Source organism: Haliotis cracherodii, unplaced genomic scaffold (assembly GCF_022045235.1).
Source record: "Haliotis cracherodii isolate W230 unplaced genomic scaffold, xgHalCrac1.p SCAF_2, whole genome shotgun sequence".
NCBI lineage: Eukaryota > Metazoa > Mollusca > Gastropoda > Lepetellida > Haliotidae > Haliotis > Haliotis cracherodii.
The window spans coordinates 41,388,151-41,414,387 of record NW_027266275.1 but is presented as its reverse complement, the minus strand read 5'-3'; the positions used below and the strand labels follow the sequence as shown (position 1 = coordinate 41,414,387).

At 38.0% G+C, this 26,237-nt stretch overlaps 1 protein-coding gene across 1 annotated transcript; it reads left to right on the top strand.

Annotated features, from left to right (window-relative positions):
- The first annotated feature begins 443 nt into the window (after positions 1–443).
- On the top strand, positions 444–25,885 carry LOC139468110 (arf-GAP with dual PH domain-containing protein 1-like). The gene is made up of 9 exons (XM_071249844.1): positions 444–525; positions 9,547–9,677; positions 10,210–10,301; positions 10,779–10,983; positions 12,970–13,116; positions 14,309–14,392; positions 17,234–17,365; positions 18,233–18,461; positions 19,175–25,885. Exons 1-9 carry the CDS (start codon positions 444–446, stop codon positions 19,228–19,230), a joined length of 1,158 nt encoding a protein of 385 aa, XP_071105945.1. The 3' UTR covers positions 19,231–25,885.
- Positions 25,886–26,237: the final 352 nt, after the last annotated feature.

Here is a 26,237-nt window from a genome sequence, read left to right as displayed (position 1 = left end):
ATACATATGTTGTATACATAGTCATTGTTAAGACAGTGCATACACTAAATGCCATTTCACGAATATGATTAACAACACGGGAAGGAAAGGTGTAATAAATTTTCACATTTCGTATGAATCATCAGCTGATCAGGAATCGTGTTTTCCTCACCTACGAAGATCGGAGATCGGAGATCGTGTGTTGTTTGAAGTTATCACGGCCACAGTGGACGTCAAATCACTCCAGTCAACACGATGGAACGAACTTCTTACAGTGGAACGTAACAATACAAACGAAACCTGTTCGTAGTACATAAATACGTTGGAGAAAACTCACCAAACCGTGTCAATGAACTATGTTTACTTCCTCTTTCCTAATATGGAAGTTGGTGACGTAGAAGGGTTCCCCGTTCTATTTTAAGACAGTCACAGTTGACAGGGAAGTGAATCATAATCTACACAAGATGGCGGATAAATATAGACAGGCGCTGGGTCAGATTATCAGAGAGCCGGGTAATGGAGTTTGTGCAGATTGTGGAACAGAACGTAAGATATCAAGTATAATTTGTGTTTGGTCTGTAAAAGTAGCAGGTGCGTGATTGTCGTCGTCAGACGACATATCGACTCCCCCGGCCGTACAACATGGGGAGTATCATGCGGAAGAACAACAAGCCAGTTAGGTTTGACACCACGCAGCATAGAGCAGTATAATCGATTATTCTCGTTTTCCTAGGTTCGGTACAAAAAGGAGTTTAGATCGGAAATTAGGAGTGTTTTTGTATTAAGCTATGTTGTCGGTTGACATTTGTACATTCAGGAGATAATGACATAATGCCTGTTAGCCAATGAAATAAGTGATGTATGTTTGAGTCGAGAGTGAGACGGTAGGTCCAGTCAGTTACCACTGGTATCATTGTTACCATTGTTGTCAAGTTGTTATCATAATGGGAGACAATTGGTAAGAGTTATCATCTGGTACACCAACACAACCACAAACCTTAAAGGGATACGACGGTGTTGGTTATGTTTCGTTGGGCTGTAGGTGAACGCACCTATAACCAAAGTAGTTCGTAGCCATGGAGAATTCGTAGACATGGAGAAATCGTAGACATTCCCAACTCGTAGACAAAAAATAAATATATGGGAAATAGACATGAATATTAATATATTACAGATATCAGCTATCTTTAATTTTGATATGAAAGCTATAATCTTGTATCAAAACTTACGCTAATCCCCTACTCCGCTCACCACTTAGGCCTACTGAATGAACCTTGTCCTCCTTACCTTGGATATGGGTCTACTAAACGGGTTATTTATTTATAATAGTATTTTCAAAGGATCCTCGGAAAGAAATACTGATACTTACCATATTTTTTGTTTTAATTTTTATTCATAAAAGAACTGGGGTGGCTGGGTGTCCTAGTGGTTAAAGCGTTCACTCATCACTCCAATTCCCGACATGGGTACAATGTGTGAAGCCTATTTATGGTGTCTCCTGCCATGGAATACTGCTAAAAGTAGCGTAAAATCAAACTCACTCATAAAAGTGACTGCAAAAGAAAACAATCAGAAACATAAACGAAAATGGCAACCGATGAAAATGTGTCTTTCACTTAGGAAATGACCCGACCAATCATATGCATTCTTGTACAAAAATCTGTTGTTGAGGTAAATGAATGACACATCAATATTCCGCTAAGGTGAGGTGGAAAATGGGATTTAACATTGCATTCAAGATTGTTGCACTTACAATGCAACGTGCATGCACATGTGTGTGGCTGCTTGTACTAGCCTGGACTTATGCCGTTTTTATGGTGTCAGCCCACTGAGATACCATGTCGCAGTTTAACAGGAATACATCACTCAGACACAGTATACTGACTCCGAGCAGACCAGTCCTTGTTTTAGCCCTTTCATGCGGAGGGCCAGGCAGGGTAACAACAAATACCATCTTTTAACGTCTTTTGGCATGACGCGGACGGGGATCGAACTCCGACCTTCCTCTCCCCGGGTGGACGCTCTACCACTAAACCACGGAGGCGGTCCTGCTAAGTATTAATAATATTGATAGTACAGGTAAAAAGAAATGTTTCTACGAATTCACTGTAAGGTTATGTCTAAGAGTTGGCCTTGTCTATGAATTCACCGCATTCCGTGTCATTGTACTCTAATGGCTTGATGAAAAATCATGGCCATTAAGTAGTGGTGCTCTGCTGGGTTTTTTTTGTCTGTTTCAGTGACTATTATTATTTTACAGGCCATATTAGTTTTTGCTGATTGGGATATAAATTTTGAAACAACATTGACAAACTCCCAGTGTATCAACTGGCTGTGACACTGACCATACCGTGTCAATACATTTTGCAGTTTCAACTTCTCTGAAACAATATGGCCATTGGTGAGGTGAGGTGAAATGGGGTTTAACGTCGCATCCAAGATTATTGCACTTATATAGCGACGTGTGTGTGTGTGTGTGTGTGTGTGTGTGTGTGTGTGTGGCTGCTTGTACTAGTCCGGACTGATGCCGATTTATAGTGCTAGTTTAACATGAATATCCCACTCAGACACAGTATACTGACTCCGAGCCGACCAGTCCTTGTTTTAGCCCCTTAATGTCGAGCGCCAGACAGGGTAACAACCAGCACCATATTTTAACGTCTTTTGGTGTGTCGCGGCCAGGGATCGAAGTCAGGACCTTCCGCTCTCCGTGCGGACACTCTACCACTAGACCACGGAGGCGGTCATATGGCCTTTGGAGATGAAACCATGGCAGCCATATTGGAGACATCATATTTGGCCATAATTCGTACATTTCTGAATGCATCATTATGAAATGTTATATGCAGCAAATATGTGGTCTTCGTTATAAAATATAATATGTGTTTTGACATAATTGATTTTTCGTCCAGTCACTACCTTTGGATTTTACAAACCACCATTTTGCTAGTGTAACTGAATTTTCTGAATTCCGTTCTGATTCTAAAAAACAGTCAGAAACTTGTTAAAACCTATTAATCAGTATTTCTTTATCAAAATGTATTGAAAGTTGTTTTTGGTGTAGTTAGTAGTGAGGCCTACCACAAATGTTCTATGGTTGAATTTCAACCTTTATACACAATGTTTGGTGTCACCAAACTGAAAATGCTGTCATGATCAATAAAAGGAATGGGCAAAATTTGAAAACCAATATGTTAAAGCCTGCCACCATGTGTCATTTATTATCTGTATACATTGTGGAGCCATGGCAAAAAGTAGTTTTTTGCATATGGTTGCCAAGGACATGATGGTAAACTTTACTGTGTCTAGAAATGGTTCAAGCAGCTTTGGGAGAGGTTGTCAGTAATGTGGCAATGTTTCATCATGCCAAACATTTTGATCAAGGAGAACATAGCAAAATAAGTATGCAGACCAAAACTGTCCACAGTTTGCAAGCCAGTGTTTTGCCTATTTGCCTATTCGTCAGCTACCTTTTGGCTATTCAAAGCCAACACAGCCATTGCTTTGGCTGTGGAGGGAAGGGCTAGGGACATACAGAACTTCAAGAGGGTCTCTTTTCTTGTGACAGACTAGTTAACACGCACCTGGCCTTGTGACCTCCAGTTACCTCTGGCACTAACGTTTGCAGTGAAAAGACCTTTACACTTTCAACATGCTCTTAAATATCTTTTCTCTGATACTGATGAAGTTGAAATTTGGATTGCATGTTCTCTGACCTTCAAATAGTGTGATTATATTGCAATTTGTTAAACAGAAGATTACAAAATCAATTTTTTACTTAAGAAGAAATGTCTTGTTCTTATAAACTTTGTGTGAATGTCACAACCATACAAAGGGGGTGGGGGGACAAGGCTTCACACATTGTCTCAATGGGGGCAATCATACCCAGGTTTTCTTAACACAGAGTCATCGCTTTTACAGAAATTAATACCCTGCTGCCCCAGGTGAACCGAAATCCTAGATGTAATGGACATAGTGCAATGGATGCAATTTGCACCACGCATATTTCCATCATAACATGCTGCAGGACTTTTCTAATGATTCAAATGTCATGCATATATTTCTTCCAACAAAGTTAAAGTCAACTGATGATATTTAGTAATACATGTACCAAGACTTGTGGAAAGTACTTGATTCTGATTCAATGACTGCATCATTGTAGGAGTTAATCTCCTTTGGTGAGCCCTTCTTTCTCAGTCATTGTCAGCATGTGTTGTGCAACATTCGGGGCAGAAAACATGATAGAAATCAAACAAGATAGTTTGTGACAATCTGTAGACATCAGCATGATCAGAGATGTTTGTCATTTGGCGATTCTTTATTCCTGACTGTACCCAAATTTAATTTAGAGTCATCATGGTCATCAAATCTTCAGGTACCCAGGCTCAATGATGAAAATACAGAATGTTTATCTCCTGCATGAATATAGCATTATGTAGATTCCGATTTGACATTTGTTCATTTCTAACTTGGTTTACTATTTGTAAGTGACTAACCTAAATTTCAAAAATGTGAAATAGAATCAGAATTTGGAGGTTTTTTTTCCCCACTTAATCTATGAACTGACTTCAGCAATGAAGAACGCTGTGAAGTAGGCCAATGGATATAAACATATTTATTTCCATAAACATGATAAAGTGGAAGGATTGGCAAACAAGTAAATTTTGCTTATCTGAATGCCTCTCCCAAACATGATACATATACAAATAGCAATGTATTGAAAGTGACATGAGAAATAGCATACATTGTATAATTGGCATTAAAGATAAGTATTGTTCTGTAAGTGTTTAATTACTGGATTATCTTCCATAACTACAGTTACATTATTATTTACGTTCAGCACAACAACATCGCAGTATCATATAGCAAAGCCAACATCTCAGACAAAATCTCTTAAATTGGCAAGAAGATAAAATAAAACTGTGCACCGATTTCAAAATTTGTTAGTGTCGTTAAATTTGAATTACCATTTAGAATTGAATTTAAATCGTAGCCTTTTACGAAATAATACATGTTTTGCCTCACTGTACTTTTTAAGGGACACGTAAGAAAGAAATGAAGTGCATCTTCCGTATGAGCCACAACAACATCTCGGGCTGTCGGATATAAATCTGGTAATTTTGTTGGCGTTAAGATCACTGCAGCCAAGCCTGAGATGGGAGTGTATAACCTGACAGAATCTTGATCCATAATTTGTATCAAAGTATATACCAGTCCTATCATTGCTTTTTAAACTTCCTAAGCTACTGGCATTGGTGTATTCAATAGGTAGTGAGTTCCAAATATTAACTGTATCTGGAATAAATGATTTGGCATAATTTTTTTATTTACACTTTGGGGTTTGCACCTGGGAGCAGTTTCTCAAATTATAATCACTTGCATCCGACACTCTATTTGGAACTAAGGATGAGAGATAGTCTGGTACTAGATTGTTAACCATTTTATAAAAAATATTAAACTTTTGAAAATGCCTTCTTTCTTCTAATGACGTAAGATTTGTTTCTTTATAAAGTTTACCGTGACTTGTGCCATGAACAGCCCTACAAATAGTTCTGAGTGCATCTAGATTTAGTTTTTCAAGTAGTAACGCATGTTCTTTTGTGCAGTTGTCCCATATGTGGCAACAATAATCCCATATCGGTAATATGAAAGATTTATACATAGTTTCCAGTGTTTTTTCTGTTTAAACGATACTTGAAACTCCTGAGACAGTTAATCATTGGACTGACTTTCTTGACTAGGCCAATAGACATGAGAGGAACTAACCCCTTGACTTTTCACTCTTGATAACATTTGAACTTTGATTTCATTAGCTATATATAGGTCAAGTGAGTTTATGTCGAGGATTGCTTGTCTTTCATCCATTGTGCATCGTGCACCGTTATGGCAGCCATATCATGTGTTGAAAAACCTATTTATGATTTTATGCCTCACCAAGCCATTTTTTAAAAATGTAATGAAATTTGGTGTATGTGTGGCAGGACTCTTAATTAAGATATAGAGATGAATGCTGGCAGTGTTGTCTCTCCCGACATGCCCCTGACTGTTCAGTATAAAAATCCATGGTAAATAGTCGCATGTTTGTCTCACCATCCTATTCACTGACATGATGGTTTAGGTTTCGTTCTTGCCTGTTATCGATCGTCTTGCGTTAGATTTTTACAAATTCTATGTTTAGTTGATTTATGTTTGTTTGTTGTTCATTGACATCATGAGCATTGATCCTCGCATCTGGGATACAATGACATGCATCAACCAAGTCTGTGAGCATGACCACCCAATCCCGTTAGTCGCCTCTTACATCAAACATAGTTGCCTTTTAGTTTTACGCCTTTATTCTGGACAATAACCAGTTTATTCTGGACAATTACCAGTTTATTCTGGACAATTACCAGTTTATTCTGCACAGTTACCAGTTTATTCTACGCAGTTACAAGTTTATTCTGCACAGTTACCAGTTTATTCTGCACAGTTACCAGTTTATTCTGCTCAGTTACCAGTTTATTCTGTGCAGTTACCAGTTTATTCTACGCAGTTACAAGTTAATTCTGCACAGTGCCAAGTTTATTCTGTACAGTTACAAGTTTATTCTGCACAGTTACAAGTTTATTCTGCACAGTTACCAGTTTATTCTACACAGTTACAAGTTTATTCTGCACAGTTACCAGTTTATTCTTCACAGTTACCAGTTTATTCTGCACAGTTACAATTTTATTCTGTTTTTATTAGAAGTTTATTGTGGACAATTACAAGTTTATTCTGGACAGTTACAAGTATATTCTGGACAGTTACAACTACAAGTGTATTCTGCACAGTTACACGTGTATTCTGCACAGTTACAAGTGTATTCTGCACAGTTACAAGTGTATTCTGGTCAGTTACATGTTCAAAGCGGCACTACCTGAACTCACTCACTGACCATGCTGAGTTACAGTTTAAATTATACTCACCGCCAAAAGAAATGCCACACATGTTGGTTAATATATGAAGACTTCTCATATTCTCATATAGATTGGTTCAATGCACAAAGGAACATGCTGATGTTGTTTGAACCGATGGCTGACGTGTGAACCGATGGCTGACATGTGTGAACCAATGATCATGAACGAATCACATGTGGCGTCATAGATTCATGACCTAAGATGCACCATTCATCTCGTGCAGGACTAGCGTGTCAAATTTGGAAAGTATGTGCAGCATATCGTGATAAGAATAAAGACACTCTGTTGACCATGTGTCTGTGGTGACACTTGACTGATTTGGTAGTATTGTCTATAATTGGTACACATTGGAAACATTTCTTCTTAACGTACCGGTACATACTTCTCTATTTGTTTCTATAGTTTGCGTTTCTTTTGGTGGCGAGTATATGTATATCATGATTGTGTTATGACTTCAGGGACATGCTTGACTTCTCAAGTATGCTGTGTCCCTGTCTGTATCACATGACCTCTTTTTCCTGAAACACTTAGATACTAATCATGTGTACTTGTAAAATACACAGGGAATGAGAGTACAGCATTCCTTTGGTACGTTAAAAATCTGCTACTTAAGCTAAAACAAGCATATGACTTATTTGGTACAAAACAATTGGAAAAACATCAAGACTAATGAGTATAAGAGAATTCTAGGACACTTTCACATCAGGTTATCTTACCTAAATAAAGTTCATATTCATGAAGTTTTGTAAATTATCAGAAGTTTTATGTTCGATAGTTGATAAATATTTCTTTTAGAGATATGACTCTGTGACTTAGTCAGTAGGCTTGCTGAATAATGAGCTTGATTGTGTGAAGATATGTGGCGGCAGTGACAACTTGCTAAGTTCTCTCCCTTTCCCCTCTCTGGTGGTTTTGATAGTGTGAGTGAATGTTGTTTTGTGTCAGCCATATTACTTAGTTATATATGTCATGTTGGCCTGTAAAAAAGCAACTTTGGACCAGACCAACCAGTGGTTGATAGCAAGAGCAATGCTCCATACCGTCAAGGGGTGATGATGCATAGCTTGTGTTGTAAAACCAAGTGATCTTAGTGCAAAGATGGTCGTAACTTCAATACTTTCACTAAGACTTATGGCAGTCATTAGGCTTAGATCTCTTTGTGGAACAGCACCCAGGTCACACATTGTTATCATAGACAGCCCTCTACAGATCAGGGATCTTGGATAGAAGAAACAAGCTTATGTAAACCCACTAGAAATATCTGCTGGAAACTGGAACTAGATTAAATGATATTTCTCTGTTTTGAGTTTCACAAGTGTAAGGTCGTATCGTTACGTAGTGATCCAAAGACACTGAAAGGTGTTATTACCCTTATGTTGCTAAAATGAAGTTAAGGGTTGACTGAACCAGTGTTCAACTTTAGCCACTATTTCAAAGGTGTAAGCACAGCTAAACATAGTCCTTATGGTAACACTATGCTGTACAGAACATGATGCTAGGAGCCACGTTGGAACTAATGGAAGGACACCTTGTTGTCAGTCTTTCATGTCCACACAACTTACTACTATAGGATGCTTCAGATATGTCTACAATGCAGATGATAAGGAGTGCCACATATTTCTCTCTCTAAGACCGATAGGCCAGAATACATTGAACCTACTATACTGTGCACACAGTTTGTTAGTGGTTACATTGTTAAGGATTCATCTCTTTCATAATGTTATCTTTTGAGTAGAACATGTTGTGTTTAGCAGAAATAAGAAAAGGTTTGTATTTATTATTTATTTTGTCTCTTTTTCAAATATTTGCGTTGGTAGATCTGCTAATGACACTGATGTGTAAGGCAAGATTGGTTTGTTGCTTAATGCCGCACTCAGCAATATTCCAGTCAATCGACGGAGGTCTGTAAATACTTGAGTCTGGTCCAGACAATCCAGTGATCAATATCATGAGCGTCGATCTACACAATTGGGACTGACGACATACATCAACCAAGTCAGCGAGCCTGACCACCCGATCCAGTTAGTCACCTCTTACGACATGTTAGGCAAGATAATAGCATGGTAGTTGAAGGTCATGTCTATGAAGCAGGTGTGGAATAAGTTTAGACTTGTTTACCATATTCGGTATAATAAGTGCCCTAGGTGCTTAGAAAATTGAAATGGGGAGTGCTTAATTAAAAAGTATGCAAGTCAAATTTTTGTCAGAGATCAAGCCGTAGAGAAAGAATTAGTTCAAACATCAATGAAACTAAAACTTTTTCAGTGATGGTTACCATTTATTTACCGTGTGCACCATGTTCTACACTACAGTGTTTACTGTAAAAAGATCTGTAATATGCACAAGAAAGTAACAATTGTCATGTCAATTTTCGGGCTTCATAAAGATTACATTCAGATTGGTGTGGTAGTTGTAATGGGCTTATTGGAGTGGACGGTTAAAACGGCAAATACAGTAATAGCTTTCAACTGAATGTTAGTGATGAATGAATCTGAAATTGGGCTTGGAACTAGAACTCTGATATTGGCTGGCATGTATGTTTTATAGTATTCAGTTGAGCACAACCAAACAGTTGTAGTTAACGTAGGATTTCTTGCACATGCCTGATGCATTCTGGTTGTTGTAGATCCATCATGGGCATCATCCACAATCGGGATCTTCCTGTGTCAGGACTGTGCTGGGATGCACCGGGCACTCAACAGCATCAGCCGAGTCAAGTCCGTCACCCTCGACAACTGGGACTCGGACCAAGTGGAGGTGTCTATTTCCCTATGTCATCAACACTAATGTCACTAATCATGTTGTTTAAACAGCCTGAAGTAAAGTGGGGAAGATATTGTTGTTTCCTCTTTCAAGTCTCACATTGTTCATTCAGCATTCATGTGTAGCATTGTACACTTGCTTGTAAATTTGAAGTCTCCTTCCTCTTCAGTCATTCAGTCATGGCAAAGTTTGTGTTGCTGAACTTAGGGCTTTGTTTTAACTTCCTGTGACATGATTATGATTATATCTATACAACTTGAATGCAAAGAGATGATATTATTGGGGCATGCACACAACTATTACTAGTAGTATACGCTTGCATTACTGTGAAAACAGGGAATTAAGACATATTAAGGGTTTATCCTGGTATATCCTTAAAGTTGGTAGTAAATCACCAATTGAACTGATTTATTTTCAAACATCTGCTACAAAATGTGATGACTTTTGTGAAGCAAATCCAAGCATTGACATTATTAATGTCAAATAGTTTAAATCATCTGTATTCAGTGATGTGATATGTCTTCAGCTGATGCAGGGGATTGGCAACAGCAGGGCTAAGGAGAGGTTTGAAATGAACGTTCCTCCGTTCTACAGACGGCCACAGAAGGAGAGTGTGGAGTAAGTAGCTCCAGTTCACAGACATGAATACATGACACTACTTTATGGGTAACAACTTCTTGTAGTCTTTGTTACTGCTAAATGCCTATGAAAGACTTCTGTATACAGACAGCCAATATGAAAACAAATTTTCCTCAGGTTATCCATTTGCAAAATTGATGTGACCAGATTTGGTAGATATTTGTCTTTTTCAGTAAAGGCTGACAAGATGAAATAATGTAGAATAGGATAGGCCCCTGCTGATTCCCATGTGTTAGTCACATGAACCATCCAAGATGGCTGCTGACAGATGTCATATATGTCTTGATTTGCAGTTGCCTCTGTGTGGTATAGGTGTATTTAGGGTTTGATTATTGAACATGTTGAAGAGCAAACGAAGAGAACAGAATTGATGGTAGGTTGGTCATGTCAACGTGAGTTACCATAGAATTCATCATTTTGCCATCTGTTATTAATATAACATTTTTTGACTTTCAGAGTGTTGAAGAAGGAATGGATATTCGCCAAATACCAGCGCCTGGAATTCACAGATGCAGACAAGCAGGACGCTTACAATTGTGCAAAGAAAGAAGGACTCTTGTTAAAACTTGGTCGTGATAGAAAACTCTTCCAACAAAGGAAATTTGTTCTTTCAAGACCAGAAAACAAACTTCAGTATTTTGTGATAGAAGACTCCAGCAAAGTGAGTGTATATCTCCTGCATGAAGCTGTATAGGCCTTCCACAGGCATGGCAGTCAAACCTCCCGAACATCTTTCCCTCAGGTTGTTAATGCTGAATAGTTGAGTCCAGACCAGACAAACATGTGATTGATATTATGAACAACATCCATGACCATCAGGGTAAGATGACCGCCACTTCAACCACGACACTCATCCTGACCATCCGATCCATTTAGTCACCCGCACAACAAACATAGGTTACTGGTTACTGGGCACCTATTATAACAGTTTTGTAGAAATAGAGACTAAACTATAAGGGCTAACATACCTGTGTCTTGAGTTTCACATGTACAATGACCTGTGAAGATGCGGGTTAGAATAGGCAACCTATGCTTGTGGTACGAGGCAACTATGCTTGTTGTAAGAGGTGACTAAAAGAATCAGGTGGTCAGGCTCAGTGACTTGGTTGATGCATGTCATCGTATTCCAATTGTTGTGGATTGATGCTTATGATGTCAATCACTGTATTGTCTGATCCAGACTCGACTATTTACAGACCGCTGTCATATAGCTGGGATATTGCTGTGTGCGGCATTAAACAACATAAACAAACACATATACTACCTGCATGACTTTGGCTTACCTTGATATAACTGAAATACTGGACAACACCTACGAGCACAGAACAATCTTAGCGCTACAAATATTATAAACCTTCAAGATTGGGATCATAGGCTTCAGTATCCACTTGCACAGGGGTTGTAGAGAAAGATCATTGTAAGATATAACTGAAACTTGAAATTGGTCGGTGATTCTAATTGATTCTTCAACAACACGAAGAAACCATCACAGATATCACATCAGAAATATCCTTAATGACGATAGTGAACCACATAACCATAGTCGATAACTAAAAGTACATTTCCCAGTCGACTCAATGCTGATAGAAGTGTGAAACGTACCTTTATTAAGGGAAGGATGAAAACGTAAGGCGTCTGCGAGCTACGTAGTAATTGCCATGACCTTTTTGAATAACTCAAGGGCAGCTAATCTTAGTTCATATCCTAGATGGGAGTGGTTTCCCTTTCATGTTATGTAATACAAAAATGTTATTGATGTATGTTTTAATTTTCATAATAATTATGTCACTAAATCTGGAGCCAAATTTGTGGACATGTTTATTCGTATTTCAATATTTTCATAAAACATGGGTGAGGTATTTCCTTTGTCACTGTATGAAACTCTCACCTACGCCATGACAGTAGCAGTGCAGGTAGACATTACATGCCATCATCCTAGTAGTCGCTCCCGTCAAATAATTGGGACTTTTTTTTTATAAATGTGCAAGGTGTGATAGAGGAAGGTACATGTTGTATATCGTAACCGGTTCCATTGTTGGTATGCACAGCAAGCTATGCACATTTGCAGACAACTGTAGACACAAGCCAAATTGAAGATAATCACATCTCCTCCATTGAAGATTTTGATCTTAGCTAAGATTGCGATCTATAGTTCAAGTGGAATGACCCTCATCCTCTATATCTCCAGGGCTCTTCATAAAGCTACACTAACCCCTGGATCCATTCCCGTTGTTCTGGCAACCTCAAATTTTCAACCCTGAGGCAATTTCAAATAATTTTACTGAATAAATATTCGTTTGGACTGATATTTACACTATGAAATCTATGTTTGAAATCTGTAGGTTTATTGTTCCATAAATTCTGTTTAAAAGAAAACAGGTCTGCTACATCCATGACCTTACATTATGTGACAGAGGGCCTATCAGCCATCAGGTTTGTCCCAGCAAGCTGATTCAAGTCATTCACAGTGTCGGCTTATTTGAATTGTAAGACTACTCTGTCGGTATATATCACGTGGAGAACATTTAGATACTTGGCACTAGACTAGAACACCTAGAAATAGTGCCCAGATTGTGGAGTTAGAGGTCATACCTTTGTCCTCTACCATCTTGAAACAAGTCTTGAGCTGATGTTGTTGTTGTTTCAGAAACCTAGACCCAAGGCAGAGATAGACCTAGATGAGGTCAACGCAGTGTTTGTACCTGAGAAGATAGGTCACCCCTATGGCATGCAGATCACCTTCTACAAGGATGGCTCAACCAGAAGCTTATTTGTACATTCAGAAAGCTCCAAAGTAAGTCCCCATCTACTGCTAGATACCATTAGTGAAGATACTATGGTATGTTCAGTGGTCAGACTACAGTGTCACCTGTCCTTCAGACATTTAGTCATGCTGGAAGGAATAGGGATGTAGACACTTAAATAGACTCTTTGATTGCAGTTTTATCATAAAAATATTTAACTTTTAACTTTGACTCGTTGGAAATCATCTCCCCGAGGCAAGGGAGTTAGTTAACTGACTATAAGAGTCCAGTTTCTATTCTTGCCGAACAGGTCTGGAATTCCGGAGTTTGGGCTGGACTAACGAGTTGATTTGGTTTAAGCATATTTTATTCACTAAAAGTGAATGGGATTGGGTACAAGTTCTCCAAGGACACCTTCTCCCAATCAAGTCTATGCATAGCCAAATCAAAATCTGAACTAGATGTGCAGTTTGTAAACAACATGGATTTCAACTTCCAGATTGTGGCTGACTGCAGGATTTGCAAAGCATGTCTATTGTCAACTGGGCATCAACAGATTATTTACAAATCTTGTCATGTTTTTAATCAAGGTGCTCAAGTGATCTGAAGCACTTCTCGGTGTAAGACCAGTGTTATTACAATATAGATCTTGATTATCGATCAGATCATCTTGACTTGGCTCCGCCATTTTGTTTGAAGCAAATGCAAGTGTTTTAAAGAGAGGTGAATCTGATTGGTCAGTGGAAGGACATGGAATAGACATCACTTGTAATTGCCATAATCCTGATAATCCCAGCCTAGTTCAGCAAGGGAGGAAACTGGACTTTTTTAGTCAGTTCACTCCCTTGCCTCGGGAAGATGGTGGGAAATGAGAATAAGAGCCGTATGACCACAGGGAAAAGGAACGAATGTAGATGACTGTATGGAGATTCATGACTCACTATATGAAACTCCAGAGGTTTCTCGCTCAGAAAACGGTTTATGCTGGTGATCTGCTAATGAACTGATGCCATGAATAAGTCCATTATCATATATTATCATCATCTATGGTACTGATCTATTATTTTCAAATCAATGTCCCATACTTTAAACATGCTTGATATGTCAGGTTCTTTGAGATGAGACATATTAATTATCACAAGGAGTGTGATCTTTTAAACATATACAAGCAGATATGCCTCTTTAAGGCACAAAGTATATTGATGGAAACGTTGTTGTTGATACTAAGCCATGTATTTATAGGACATTGTTGACTGGTATCATGCTATCCGCGCAGCCAAGCTGGAACGCAGGAGGATAGCATTCCCAGACAGAGATCTCGACACAGTAAGTATCGGAGCATTTGTGGTTACATTTCATTGATAAATAAACTTGTATCTACTTGTAGGTTCTTTCACATGGAGGAAAGTGAGGATGTACATGAGAGTGAACCAAGAAACATGTGGCTTCAGCTAAAACATAATTTAACTCATTAACCTTTCTAAATCAGTTGCATAGTATGTGTCTTAGGTCTTAGTCTGACTTTTATTTGGGGCTAGGTAAACTGAGCTTCAGCAGACTGTGTGTAAAATCTAAACATGTTTCCAGAAGATTTTGTGGGCAGATGAAAAACAATTTTGACCAAATGCGTTTCAGGGACGTCTGTGACTGTCCTCAAGTTGACTCATGTCATATTGTCACGCAAGGTAATAAGGTGCTTGTGGTGTTTGCCTATCAGCGTGGCTAATTGTAGGTAGCTCTAAATTTGAAATTTCACTTACTGTGAGTCAATGTAAAGTACTGAGTCTTTGGGAAGGCATTACATGCATAGTGTGGTGGCGTATTCAGACAAATAAAGAGAAACGGATACCTTCATTTGCAGTTACTATCTTGACAATGGTGTACCTTTGTTAATGCTTTTCATTGAACTGGTGAATGTCCAGGACTTGAAATTAAGTCCCTCTGCCTTTGATATTTATCAGCAGTCAGCAACACCAAGACTGGAGATTGAATAATTTCACTACTTTTCTCGCAAACTTAACTTCTCTCATTTAACATGTTATGTACCTTCCAGGAAATCAAGAACAGGAAATTCCAAGTGAGGCATATTCAAATTAGATGGGTCAGGTCAGGTCAGGGGAACCAACAATGATTGTATTTGTCAAGGATGCAAGTGTTAGCACAGACTTAAGAAAGTATGAATTGAGTCAGGGGTCGATTTCAGGAACTAGATTTTAATTTGCTCCAGGTGCATGTTGACATGAAAACCAAGTTGTACCAGACAAAACTAGCTTACACCCTGGTCCCACAAATATATCAAAGTTGAAACATAGGCCAGTCCGCTGATTAATAACGCATTGCTGTAAAACGTAATAGGAACATACAGCCACAGTTTGATGATACCATGCTCAGGAAAGTAGGACATAATACACATAACGCGAGGATTAGTAGTGTGGATATAGAGCTTACACGTATTGAGTGTGTTCAATGATCAATTTTGTCTGAACAATTAAGGGTTAGTCTGACACATATTTGAAATTTCTTTTACATTTACATGATGCATGTAGAAATAAATATTAGGTTGCATTTTTGAATAATAGGTTGCACTGGTGCATGTTACGAGGGGCGTTCAATAAGTTTTGCAACTTCAATATAAGACCAATTCACAGAATATCTTTTGCACTTTTATTTTTCAATGTAATCTCCATTCGCCTCAACCCTTATGTAGGGTGGGTGATTCAACTGTACAGCCCAAGCTTAGCCCCCAGTGACTATTTCCTGTTCCGCTGTTCCGGCAAATGAAATCTGCCCTATGTCGAAGACGCTTCCAGGATGACAAGGACATAAAGGCTGCCACAGAGGCGTGGTTAGAGGGCCAATATGCGGATTTCTATAAAAGTGGTATAAAAAACTTGAAGGACAAATGGAATAAGTGTATTGAGGTGAATGGAGATTATATTGAAAAATAAAAGTGCAAAAGATATTCTGCAACTTGAAGTTGCCAAACTTATTGAACACCCCTTGTATATAACAAAATCAAGCCCTGATTGAGGAATGTTATTGTATACAGAATGTCTGCTGTCACTGTATGTCAACATAAGATGCTTCACTGTGGATGAGCCGACTTTTGGCTGTAATAAAGATATTATTTGACAAGAATTCCAACAACAAGGCACCATGATACATGGCTGGTGACTGTCATAACTGCTTCATCTTCTTGTGTAAACAGTGGCCCGAGTTGCCACGCAAGGCCAAGCTCCCAGTGTTTATTGGGCACTGTGTGATTTCGTTCATGTAATTTTGTTTCATGTATGTACATGAGGAAAAACCTGGACATGTTCTGATAAAATTCTTCACTCTATTAATGTCACCATTAGACACCATTTTTGAGGGTTACAATATGTTAATAATACTTTTTAAGGCAGTGTCTAGTCCAACATATGCTCACTCATCTATGAAATTGGATTCCTAGATTCATCTGACTTTTGCATTGATTGGCATACTATACGACTTTGTTAGCATGAAGTCCTTGGTACCATAGAAAACATTTCCTGTTATTAGGGGTTACTATTGGTCTGGAAATCACTATGGTGATACCTGTTGATATTGCAAGCAGCTATTGCGATAAATATCGATAGTTTTCAGTGTATCATTTTAGATGGATTTTAGAGTTGAATTAAACCTTGGAACTGAAGTTTCCTTTGAATGTGATAACCATAACAACAAATAAAATGTTAAGTTTGAGATACGACTGATTTGTTTTTTCTCTACCCTAATAATTTAAGAAAAAGAAACTTCCACGTCACCATGTGTAAATTACTACCACTCATGATCAAAAGAAAAACAAATTTGAACAGCATTGCATGTATTTTATTGATATGGTAAATACAATCAAAACTATCGATATACCTAACTCAAATCAATACTATTGATTGGAAACTGATTTAGCAATCGATTTATTGACTTTATATCGATATTGCGATGTATCGTGACACCCCTACCTGTTATCCTTCTGAGACACAGGTAGTGTCAATAATTTACATCATATCTATGCATAATGCCTTTGCAATGACGATGAAGTGAAGCTATGATGTATAAAGTTTAATGACTTGTAGGTGTCCCTGTATATGCTGACTCATTTCATGTTTTTATTTGTTAGTATGTATACTCTCAATCTTTTGTTCCCAGTTGGCAGAGGACTTGACACGTGACTTCATGTTAGAGGGATGGCTGTACAAGATGGGACCACGCAATGAACCTTTCAAGAGGCGGTGGTTCACACTAGACAAGCGCAAACTCATGTATTATGAAGACCCATTGGTAGGAGCATTTGGTTTGCTTAAACGTTCCTTTCTAAAATATTATTGCATTGGAAACTATATTCTGTACCATCATGAATACAGGTACATATTTAGCCTCCTGTACCACCATGAATACAGGTACATATCTAGCCTCCTGTACCACCATGAATACAGGTACATATCTAGCCTCCTGTACCACCATGAATACAGGTACATATCTAGCCTTCTGTACCACCATGAATACAGGTACATATCTAGCCTTCTGTACCACCATGAAAACAGGTACATATCAAGCCTGTACCATAAATACAGGTACATTTCTAGCCTCCTTTTCCACCACGAATACAGGTACATATCTAGCCTCCAGTACCACCATGAATACAGGTACATATCAAGCCTTCTGTACCACCATGAATACAGGTACATATCTAGCCTTCTGTACCACCATGAATACAGGTACATATCTAGCCTTCTGTACCACCATGAATACAGGTACATATCTAGCCTTCTGTACCACCATGAATACAGGTACATATCTAGCCTTCTGTACCACCATGAATACAGGTACATATCTAGCCTTCTGTACCACCATGAATACAGGTACATATCAAGCCTCCTGTACTATGAATACAGGTACATATCTATCCTTCTGTACCATGAATACAGGTACATATCAAGCCTCCTGTACTATGAATACAGGTACATATCTATCCTTCTGTACCATGAATACAGGTACATATCTATCCTTCTGTACCATGAATACAGGTACATATCTAGCCTCCTGTGCCATACATACAACTTAAATGTAGGCACATAAAATCTAGAAACCTCACTGGTGGAAATCATGCATGTCTATAACATGGTAGTATGACATTTCTTGTTGCAGAATGCTTTTCCTAAAGGAGAGATTTTCATTGGTCATCGTGACGCAGGGTACCATGTGACTACTGGGACTACGGAGGACAAGCCAACAGGGGGCAGTCCGTTCTGCTTCACACTACACACGCCAGACAGGAAGTTTGTGTTGAAGGCCGAGTCTAAAGAAGAGATGGACAAATGGGTTGACATGCTCAATAAAGTGATCGACATGCCCCTTACCCCCCAGGACAGTAAACGTAAGTAGTAATTGCTTCAGGACAACATGCAGAATTTCACTTCAGCTTATACTGAAGGATTAGGATGTGGCTTGTCATGGACAGGGTACTTTCTCTGACTATGGATGTCATGCAGCATTATGAGTGAGTTGGGTTTAACACCACTTATTCAGCGTGTCAGCTTGATGTGGGAGGAAAGCCCAAAGTTATGCAGGTCTTAGATGTTTACCACTCTGTTGAAACCCACCCACTATGGTGTTGACAAACCTAGTAATATAATTGAGGCGAACAGGGGTTTGAACCCATGATCAAAAGTTTCAGGCGTGCCTTAGACAACTGGGCCATCTGAGCTCCCCAGGATTATGAATGTGTGTACTGGGTACATTACCTTTCAATAAGGGATTTATCAAACAGAATACTTACTTTCGTTGTCTGACACATTAATGATAGGTTGGAGATGTAGATAACGGACCTGCCATTCAGTATGGCCTGGGGAAGAGAACTTTTCCACACCGAGATGTTTTTACTGTTGTGACCCTAACAAACTGCTCTTCCATCTTTTTCTTAGGATGTCAATGTGCCAAAGTAGTTTTCTATAAAAATGATCATGATCACTACACTTTCAATATTCTACCATAAAGTAACTGTCCATATTAACCTTCCCCAGATGGGGCATTACAAGTATCCTTGGTGACAACATGTGTAAAGCTTACACTGCTATTGTTCTTTTCCAGTTGCTGCCATTCTTGTTCCAAAGAAGTCCAACTCCATTCGGCTTATTAAGCGGTAGAAGCATGAGTTTTGTTACTATTTATCATCATATCGAAGTCAAGACATTGAGGTCAACAACCACTAATGTGTGGAGTGATCTCCCTTGACAGGTCGGGCAACATGGACGCCATGGGAACAAATAGGAGCAAAATGTTGCCTTGATAAACATGTCTGAAGTAAGAAATTGTGACCGTGATGGTGGTATTTTGATAAAATGTCCAGAATTTGGGTGGCATATACAGAAGGAGATTACTTATTTACAGTTGGTGTGAAGAGGTGGTGGATGTGAGATGTGGAGAAACAAAACTTACTATATTTATGCATTGTGTTATTGTGTAGATACATATAACAATTACTTGCTAATGTTGGAAATGCATGTTAAATGTCACAGTTAATTCTGTACACATGAGGAGAGAGGCTTACAGGGTCTTGGCACATTCTTGGAATTAAGATGGCTATGGAGTTGTAAGAACCATACTGTCTATATACAACATGTATTTTCCAGTATTTTGTTATGACTGTGTTATTTCACATTATCATGGTAGGCAATAACAAAGGTGATTTTCAAAATGAACAGGTCACAAGGCTTTAACTCCATTTCTCTGTAGGCAGAAAATATATTAAAACAAGGAAATAACAAGTCCTGATGTTCACCAAAAGGAAAATAAAATTATTGATCACCCTGAATTGTTTACATTATTTAAGTGAACATATTTCTAAAATGATATGTCCTTACAGTGTAAAAATATAATCTGAAATCTGCGTGATTGGAATATGTCATTCTTGTATATATAAATTAATGCTTCTCCTGTATATATGTGAGTATTTGATGTAGTCATGAATTTCTTGTATTGCCTGGTTTACAATGTCTGCTTGAGACCAATGCTACAGATAGAAATATGTCCTTCCTCGGAGTTAGAAATGAGACAAAACTTACTAATGCTATACTTAGGTGGGTTTACTCAATACAATTCATTAGCAAGTACATCACACCCAGTACCTGATACACCTTATACCATGGAGACTGTCAAGTGGCCAGTCTTTCAGTCCCTGGAAGCAAAGATAACTTGATGACTATCTGAGTGAGACATTATCAGAGGAACCTGTATAAAGGAAGTGTAATCACCTGGACAAATGTTTTGTAAATGTCTTGTTCATGTACCTTTCAAAACCAATGCAATGTGTTGTGTTTCCAAGATTTGCTATTCATAATTCCAATGGTGCCATATTTATTATCACATCTATATCCCTTTCAGTGTTTGTGACATTTTGACTCTTTGTACAATACTCAAGGGCCTAGCTTGAATGTTGAGCAGGAATAGCAAAGCCAAGGACAGCACAGATATGGTTCCATATGCAGACCAATCCTGACGTGCTGAGCTTCCGTTAGGGTCATTGTGGAGAGACCCAGAAGGGCTCCCAACAACATTGGAGGAAAAAACTGTCAGTATTTAAACATAGGTACTTTTCATTAAATACAAGTTGCTTTGCCACCACAGAGTAGATTAAATGGCCATAGGGAAGATTAACAAAACTACCTCCTTCGAACTGGCTCCATCTTCCAACACATGATGACCACACTTCAGTTATTCAGACGTAACATTTTGCTGTAGTTGGACAGTCCGTATTCTAGACAGAGGAACAGTGTGGCACATCAGCCTGGATAACAATATTGTCAGGAAATGTATGGGAAGTTGGTTGTTTTCTCCAATGTTTGTGATGAAGATAGGTGGGCCAGGCTAGGTCCTTTGGCTGATGTTAGTACGGCAGTAGTGGTTGTGAGTTGATTGTTAAAGTATCTACCTTATTAACCTCCTTACATACCGGACCCTCCATACTGTGGTTCTCTAGTCTATTGGTAGACAGTATGAATATGACACATCAAATGCTAAAATTCTGACAGGCCATTGTTGTCTTATTTTAAAGATGAGCATGTCCTAAATGTGTACAGGTTTCTAAAGGTTTCTTTACCATGTTTACACACCAGTAAATGAATGTGGCCCTTCAGGCCTGTCCTGTGTTGAGTACCGGCTACATTAATGAACATAGATAATTCTGAATAAGACTACATATAGACTAACTGTCACAATTAAGAGAAAGTCATTCTGAAAGGTAACCTTTAATACATTGGGCAGCAGTGTGTACAGATGTAGGGTTATGTTGAGACAGGTTCCCTGGTATTATGTTGAAAAACTGTTTGTAATAAAAAAAATTAAAATTAAAATTATTTTCGGTAGTGTCCTGTTATTTGCAGAGTTATAGTTTTTTTAATTCAAATTTACAAATTACTCATTGCTGATGTGTGATGTTCTATTCTCAAACAACACATCACTTGATCTCTGCTCACAGATTTCAAGTGAATGGGGGAAATATTTCTTTCTGATCAGTTACTTTAGTGACCATGACTCATCTTGTGTTTGTGTCAGGCCAATCAGAGTTCTTGTTTTTTGGGCTCGGAGATAACCACAACTTTTACAAAAGTGATTAGCTGACAAAGTTCTTATTTCAAACATCTTTTTGTTATATTTTTATAACCTAGTCCAAGAATGTTTTGAGACAATTAATCTTAAATCCACCCTGGAATTTCTGTAAACCAACACATCAAATTGTCTGACCATATTGTCATTTTATGATGTAGTTTACAATTATTTAATACTCATCATCAATCTTCTTCATTTTATTAACATTAGGAAAGTGCTTAATTTTGAAGTCACACAATTGTAACATGAATTAACATCAATGCAGATTTTCAAAATCACAAGAGACTACCCATGTAATGACCCATGTTATTTTTTTACCGTGATCCTATGAAGTTATGTACGAGTCAATACATCTACCAAGTATTACTTGCATTTACATAATTGTAAAATTACAAACATACATACCTCAATGTGCATATGCTAGAAGTGAGGCCAGTCACATTATTCAAGCTTTTATGTAAATATGTATTAAACATACTTCTCAAGGCAATTAACTACAAGGTAATTAAGTCATTGATGTTTCATTGATATTTCATTGTGTTTGCCAGATGTTGTCTTACAGAGATATATTTGCACTGAGGTTAAAGACGAATAACTTTGAAAAAGTAATCCTTATAACAGAGTTAGGTGCTCAGTGATATCCCAGACATGTTATCGTTGATTGTGTGACTTTGCACTAGAAATATAATTTCGGTTTTGGAAATGTTTAGTATGTGAGGTCTACATATAATGAAAGTTTAAGTGTTTAACGGTCAGGTTATTTGTATGAAAGACCTGCTTGGTACCGTTTGTTGGGGTCTCAGTTCGTCAACTGGAATCTTCCTTGAAACTATGTAGTGGAATCCAAACCATGTGTTATGTTGTTTTTCCATTATTTGTTTTTTGTCATACATTCAATATATTTTACATTCCTACCTAAAAATCGTGCTTGATTGATCATGTTGACCACATTTCTGATGATTTTATGTATAGTTTTATTATTGGTACATGTTTTTTCTCCAGGGCTCTCATTTGGGTAAACTACACAAACTCTTGGATCCTTTACCGTGATTCTCGTGATTACCCACCTCGGTCACATTTTATCAACCAATCAAACGTCAAGATAAGGACAAAAGAAACAGGTATAGGAGGTAACTCATATTGCCTAGAAACCAAAGCCACCCCCGTTTAAATGGACTTGAAGAAACCTTTCTATCAAAAAGATTTTTGAGGGTCTTCATTTGCATGTCTGTCAGTTTTTCAATGTTGAATTTCTGGTAAAGTCTATTGTAATCAGTGGGCCTGGTCACCATGTTCATATCGCAAACCCAATTCTTAGACTGGGTTGTAACTTGCATTCTGATTGGTCCATTAGACTGAATAGCGTAGCAAATGAAAGGCGGGTAATTTCAGATTGCTAGAACCCAGGACTGGATCCGGGGGTTTAGTGCAGGTTTACCAGATATGCGAACCCTGGAGGTATAGGTTCTTTATTGTAATACTATTTTAGTCCTGCCATATCTATGGTAAATCTGAACAGTGCATGCTTTAAGTGATGTTTGACAACCCACTCCATAGGCAGGGAAACAGCAATATGAATAACTGTTTCTTTCAGATTGTGGATACATAGTTTAACATAATTGAAAATAAGAGTGGCAGTTGATAATATAGGCAATATGCACATTGAAGAACTCACTGAGTTTTCGATACTTTGATATCAGCATCTGTATGTATCTGTAATTGTTTGAGTTACGGTTGGATGTTGCATCAGCAATGTTTCAGCAGTACAGTGGCTGCTGATCAGATCCAGCTATTGTGTAAATTCATGGACATCTCTTATATTACATTATGAACATAAGAGAATGGTGTTCTTCCTACATTGAATACTGGCATATTTAGCCATTATCATTTAAAGCAGTTAGGATTATTTCATAGACGAGCTATAAGACATAATGTCCACAATTTATGATAAGACCACACGTAATTACCATAATGACTTGAGATTTAAACTGTTTTTCATTTCTTATCAAGCTTTTTCAAGTTTATTTTACAATTGTTTTGAACAAATCTTCTGTATAAGATAAAAAAATTAATTGTAAAATCTTTTATAAGATATTCCTCGTTGTTTGAATGTCTGTCCCCTAGATAGTGCTACAGAGAAGTGTAAGTAACTAGGACAATAGGTTCCTTTACTTAGCCAATATTTTGAAATACTGACCTCTGTTTGTACTTTTTATGCATGAGCATATAATTACAGTGTTGTTGTAAAATATTCACTTTGCCTATTCTTTATGTGATGACATCATCAGACCACCATGATATGCTGTCACATCCCTGAACACTGAAGTGCTATGGTCAATTAGTTGTGTGTTTTCGTATTGAAGTGTATAGAATTGTGACACTATTTATTACCACAGATTTCATTTGGTTATGACCATTCACAGGTATCATGATTATGCTTGATGAGTTTTTTATGACTAATGATTATTTGTTGCCATTTACAAATTACATTTTCCCACCAGCATAACTGCAGTAAGGTCAGGGTGACAAGATACTGCTCTGTCGTATCGCAAAAATAATACTCTGACATAATGTTTGTTGTCAGTGATGATCATGGGTATAGTGTGTGATTGAGTGAATAGTTTTCCTACATGTAGCAATACTGACAGGTAGAGTCAGCCCTGGATATTAAAGTCTGGTATAACAAGTCCGATATAACAGGTTGGCTATAACAAATATATTCATGCAAACTCAACTTTGCATTTTAAGTTCCAACACCCTACTCAAGCTCTAATCACACTTGAAAAGTGCCTCCTTTTCTGAGCAATGTTGTCCCTGGCCCTGTATTTCTGATGCCCGGCCTATCAGGTCAGGGGCTACTCGACCTATATGTGATGAATCCGAATTTGAATAAGGGCAGTGATGAACAGAGATGTGTCGGAAGGACATTTTTAATGTCAGTTCGGAGTGACATTCAGGTGATGCACCTGGGTGTTAGTCAGATACCTTAGGAAAGCCAAAAGAGTAACACCCAACCATTGTTATTATTCATGGGAATTGCTGATGGCAAATAGTGTCCCCCACGTTGCCTCTTGAGTTGCTTATATCCAGAGTTGACTCCATATCCTGGTGGCTATGACCCCTTGGAGATTTAGGGCACACTAGGTCCCCAGTACCCCCATGCTTGTTGTAGAGGCCAACTGATGAGGCTATACTCGCTCACCCCAATGTAACATCAGGACTTGAGAAATGGGGGAGGGGATCAATAACGTTCACAGTAAGAACATTGTGGCCCTGAAAACATAATGTACAGTCCATACTGTATAATCCCTAATTGAATAGACTGCTCTGCACGTGGCTCCGGACTCATCGCTGTGCATGGACCTGTTTTTACACATACTGAACAAAAGTTACGGATCCGAAATATATTTATATGCAGAAATGATTTATTCAACAGAAACTCAGTTTTCATTACAAAACAGTATCCCCAAAAATATGGATGATCCTTAACTTTTTGGTGGAGTATACTAGAGCGTGGGGTATAAACCACAGGACAAGACAAGATGCATTCCCCGTCCAGAGCCAGTGTTGGAGGATGAGCCTGTGCCTGCAACACTACAGTATGTATTAAGTTCAATGCCCTAACAAGGGATAGTTAAGACATAGTCTTGCCAGGGACCCCCATCCAAGCAGTATATATATATATAGAACTGCCTTCCATTGTAACAGCCGACCCAAGTTGCTTTTCCAATATGCAGCCTCTGGGGACCAAGTATCGCCACTTGGAAAAGGAAAACGAGATATAGTAAGGATGAGTTGGATGAGACTGGATTAAATGTGTTGATTTAACAGGTGCTTTTTTTTATTGAATATTATATGAAGATCCCCTGAGCAATATCAATAGCTTTGCCTTTTGTTTCAGGTTATTAAAAGTTTGTAATGCTTTGTAATCAATTCCTGCTAAAAAGAAACACAATTTTTATGTGGACCATTTATACTTCACATATACCCCCTTCTTGTGAGTTGTGGGTATTCTACTCGAATATAACACTGTCATGACAGATAATGGGGTATTGTTATTTGAAATACCTTGGTTGTATTGACTTTGTATAAAAGGCTTTATGAACACATTCTTGACTTTGTGAGAAATACATTTTCAATATACAGGTTGTACATTTCTGATCTTTACAAACCTTGTATAATATCTTTTTGTAAATAAATCATACAACAACTGTTTGTGTATTGATGATTTTTTTCCTACGTTTGTGGATAATAAATGAAGTGGACATGAGATAGCAAGTGACTTTTGTTTAACAAAAACCTATCTAAAATAAGATCTTTGTAAATACAATCATATGTAATCTTACCGAAACAATTTGGCTTAATATATTATTTTACCTCGATTCAGAAATTCAGAACCCATACAGAAATATTTTGGCTGCCATGGTGTTAAGAAATGACAGGGTGAATTAAATATCATTTTCATTTGGAACAGGGTGATTTAATTCGTTTTCGAGACACAGAATCAGATATGCTGGTCTGAATGCGTTGCTCGCACATACTGAGA

What these genes read in the sequence shown, in the direction of transcription:
- LOC139468110 (XM_071249844.1), top strand. Translation starts at nt 444, where the DNA reads ATGGCGGATAAATATAGACAGGCGCTGGGTCAGATTATCAGAGAGCCG. An exon ending in TGATAGAAGACTCCAGCAAA is followed by an intron (nt 10,984 to 12,969) that starts GTGAGTGTATAT and finishes TTGTTGTTTCAG; the next exon opens with AAACCTAGACCCAAGGCAGA. An exon ending in TACATTCAGAAAGCTCCAAA is followed by an intron (nt 13,117 to 14,308) that starts GTAAGTCCCCAT and finishes ATGTATTTATAG; the next exon opens with GACATTGTTGACTGGTATCA.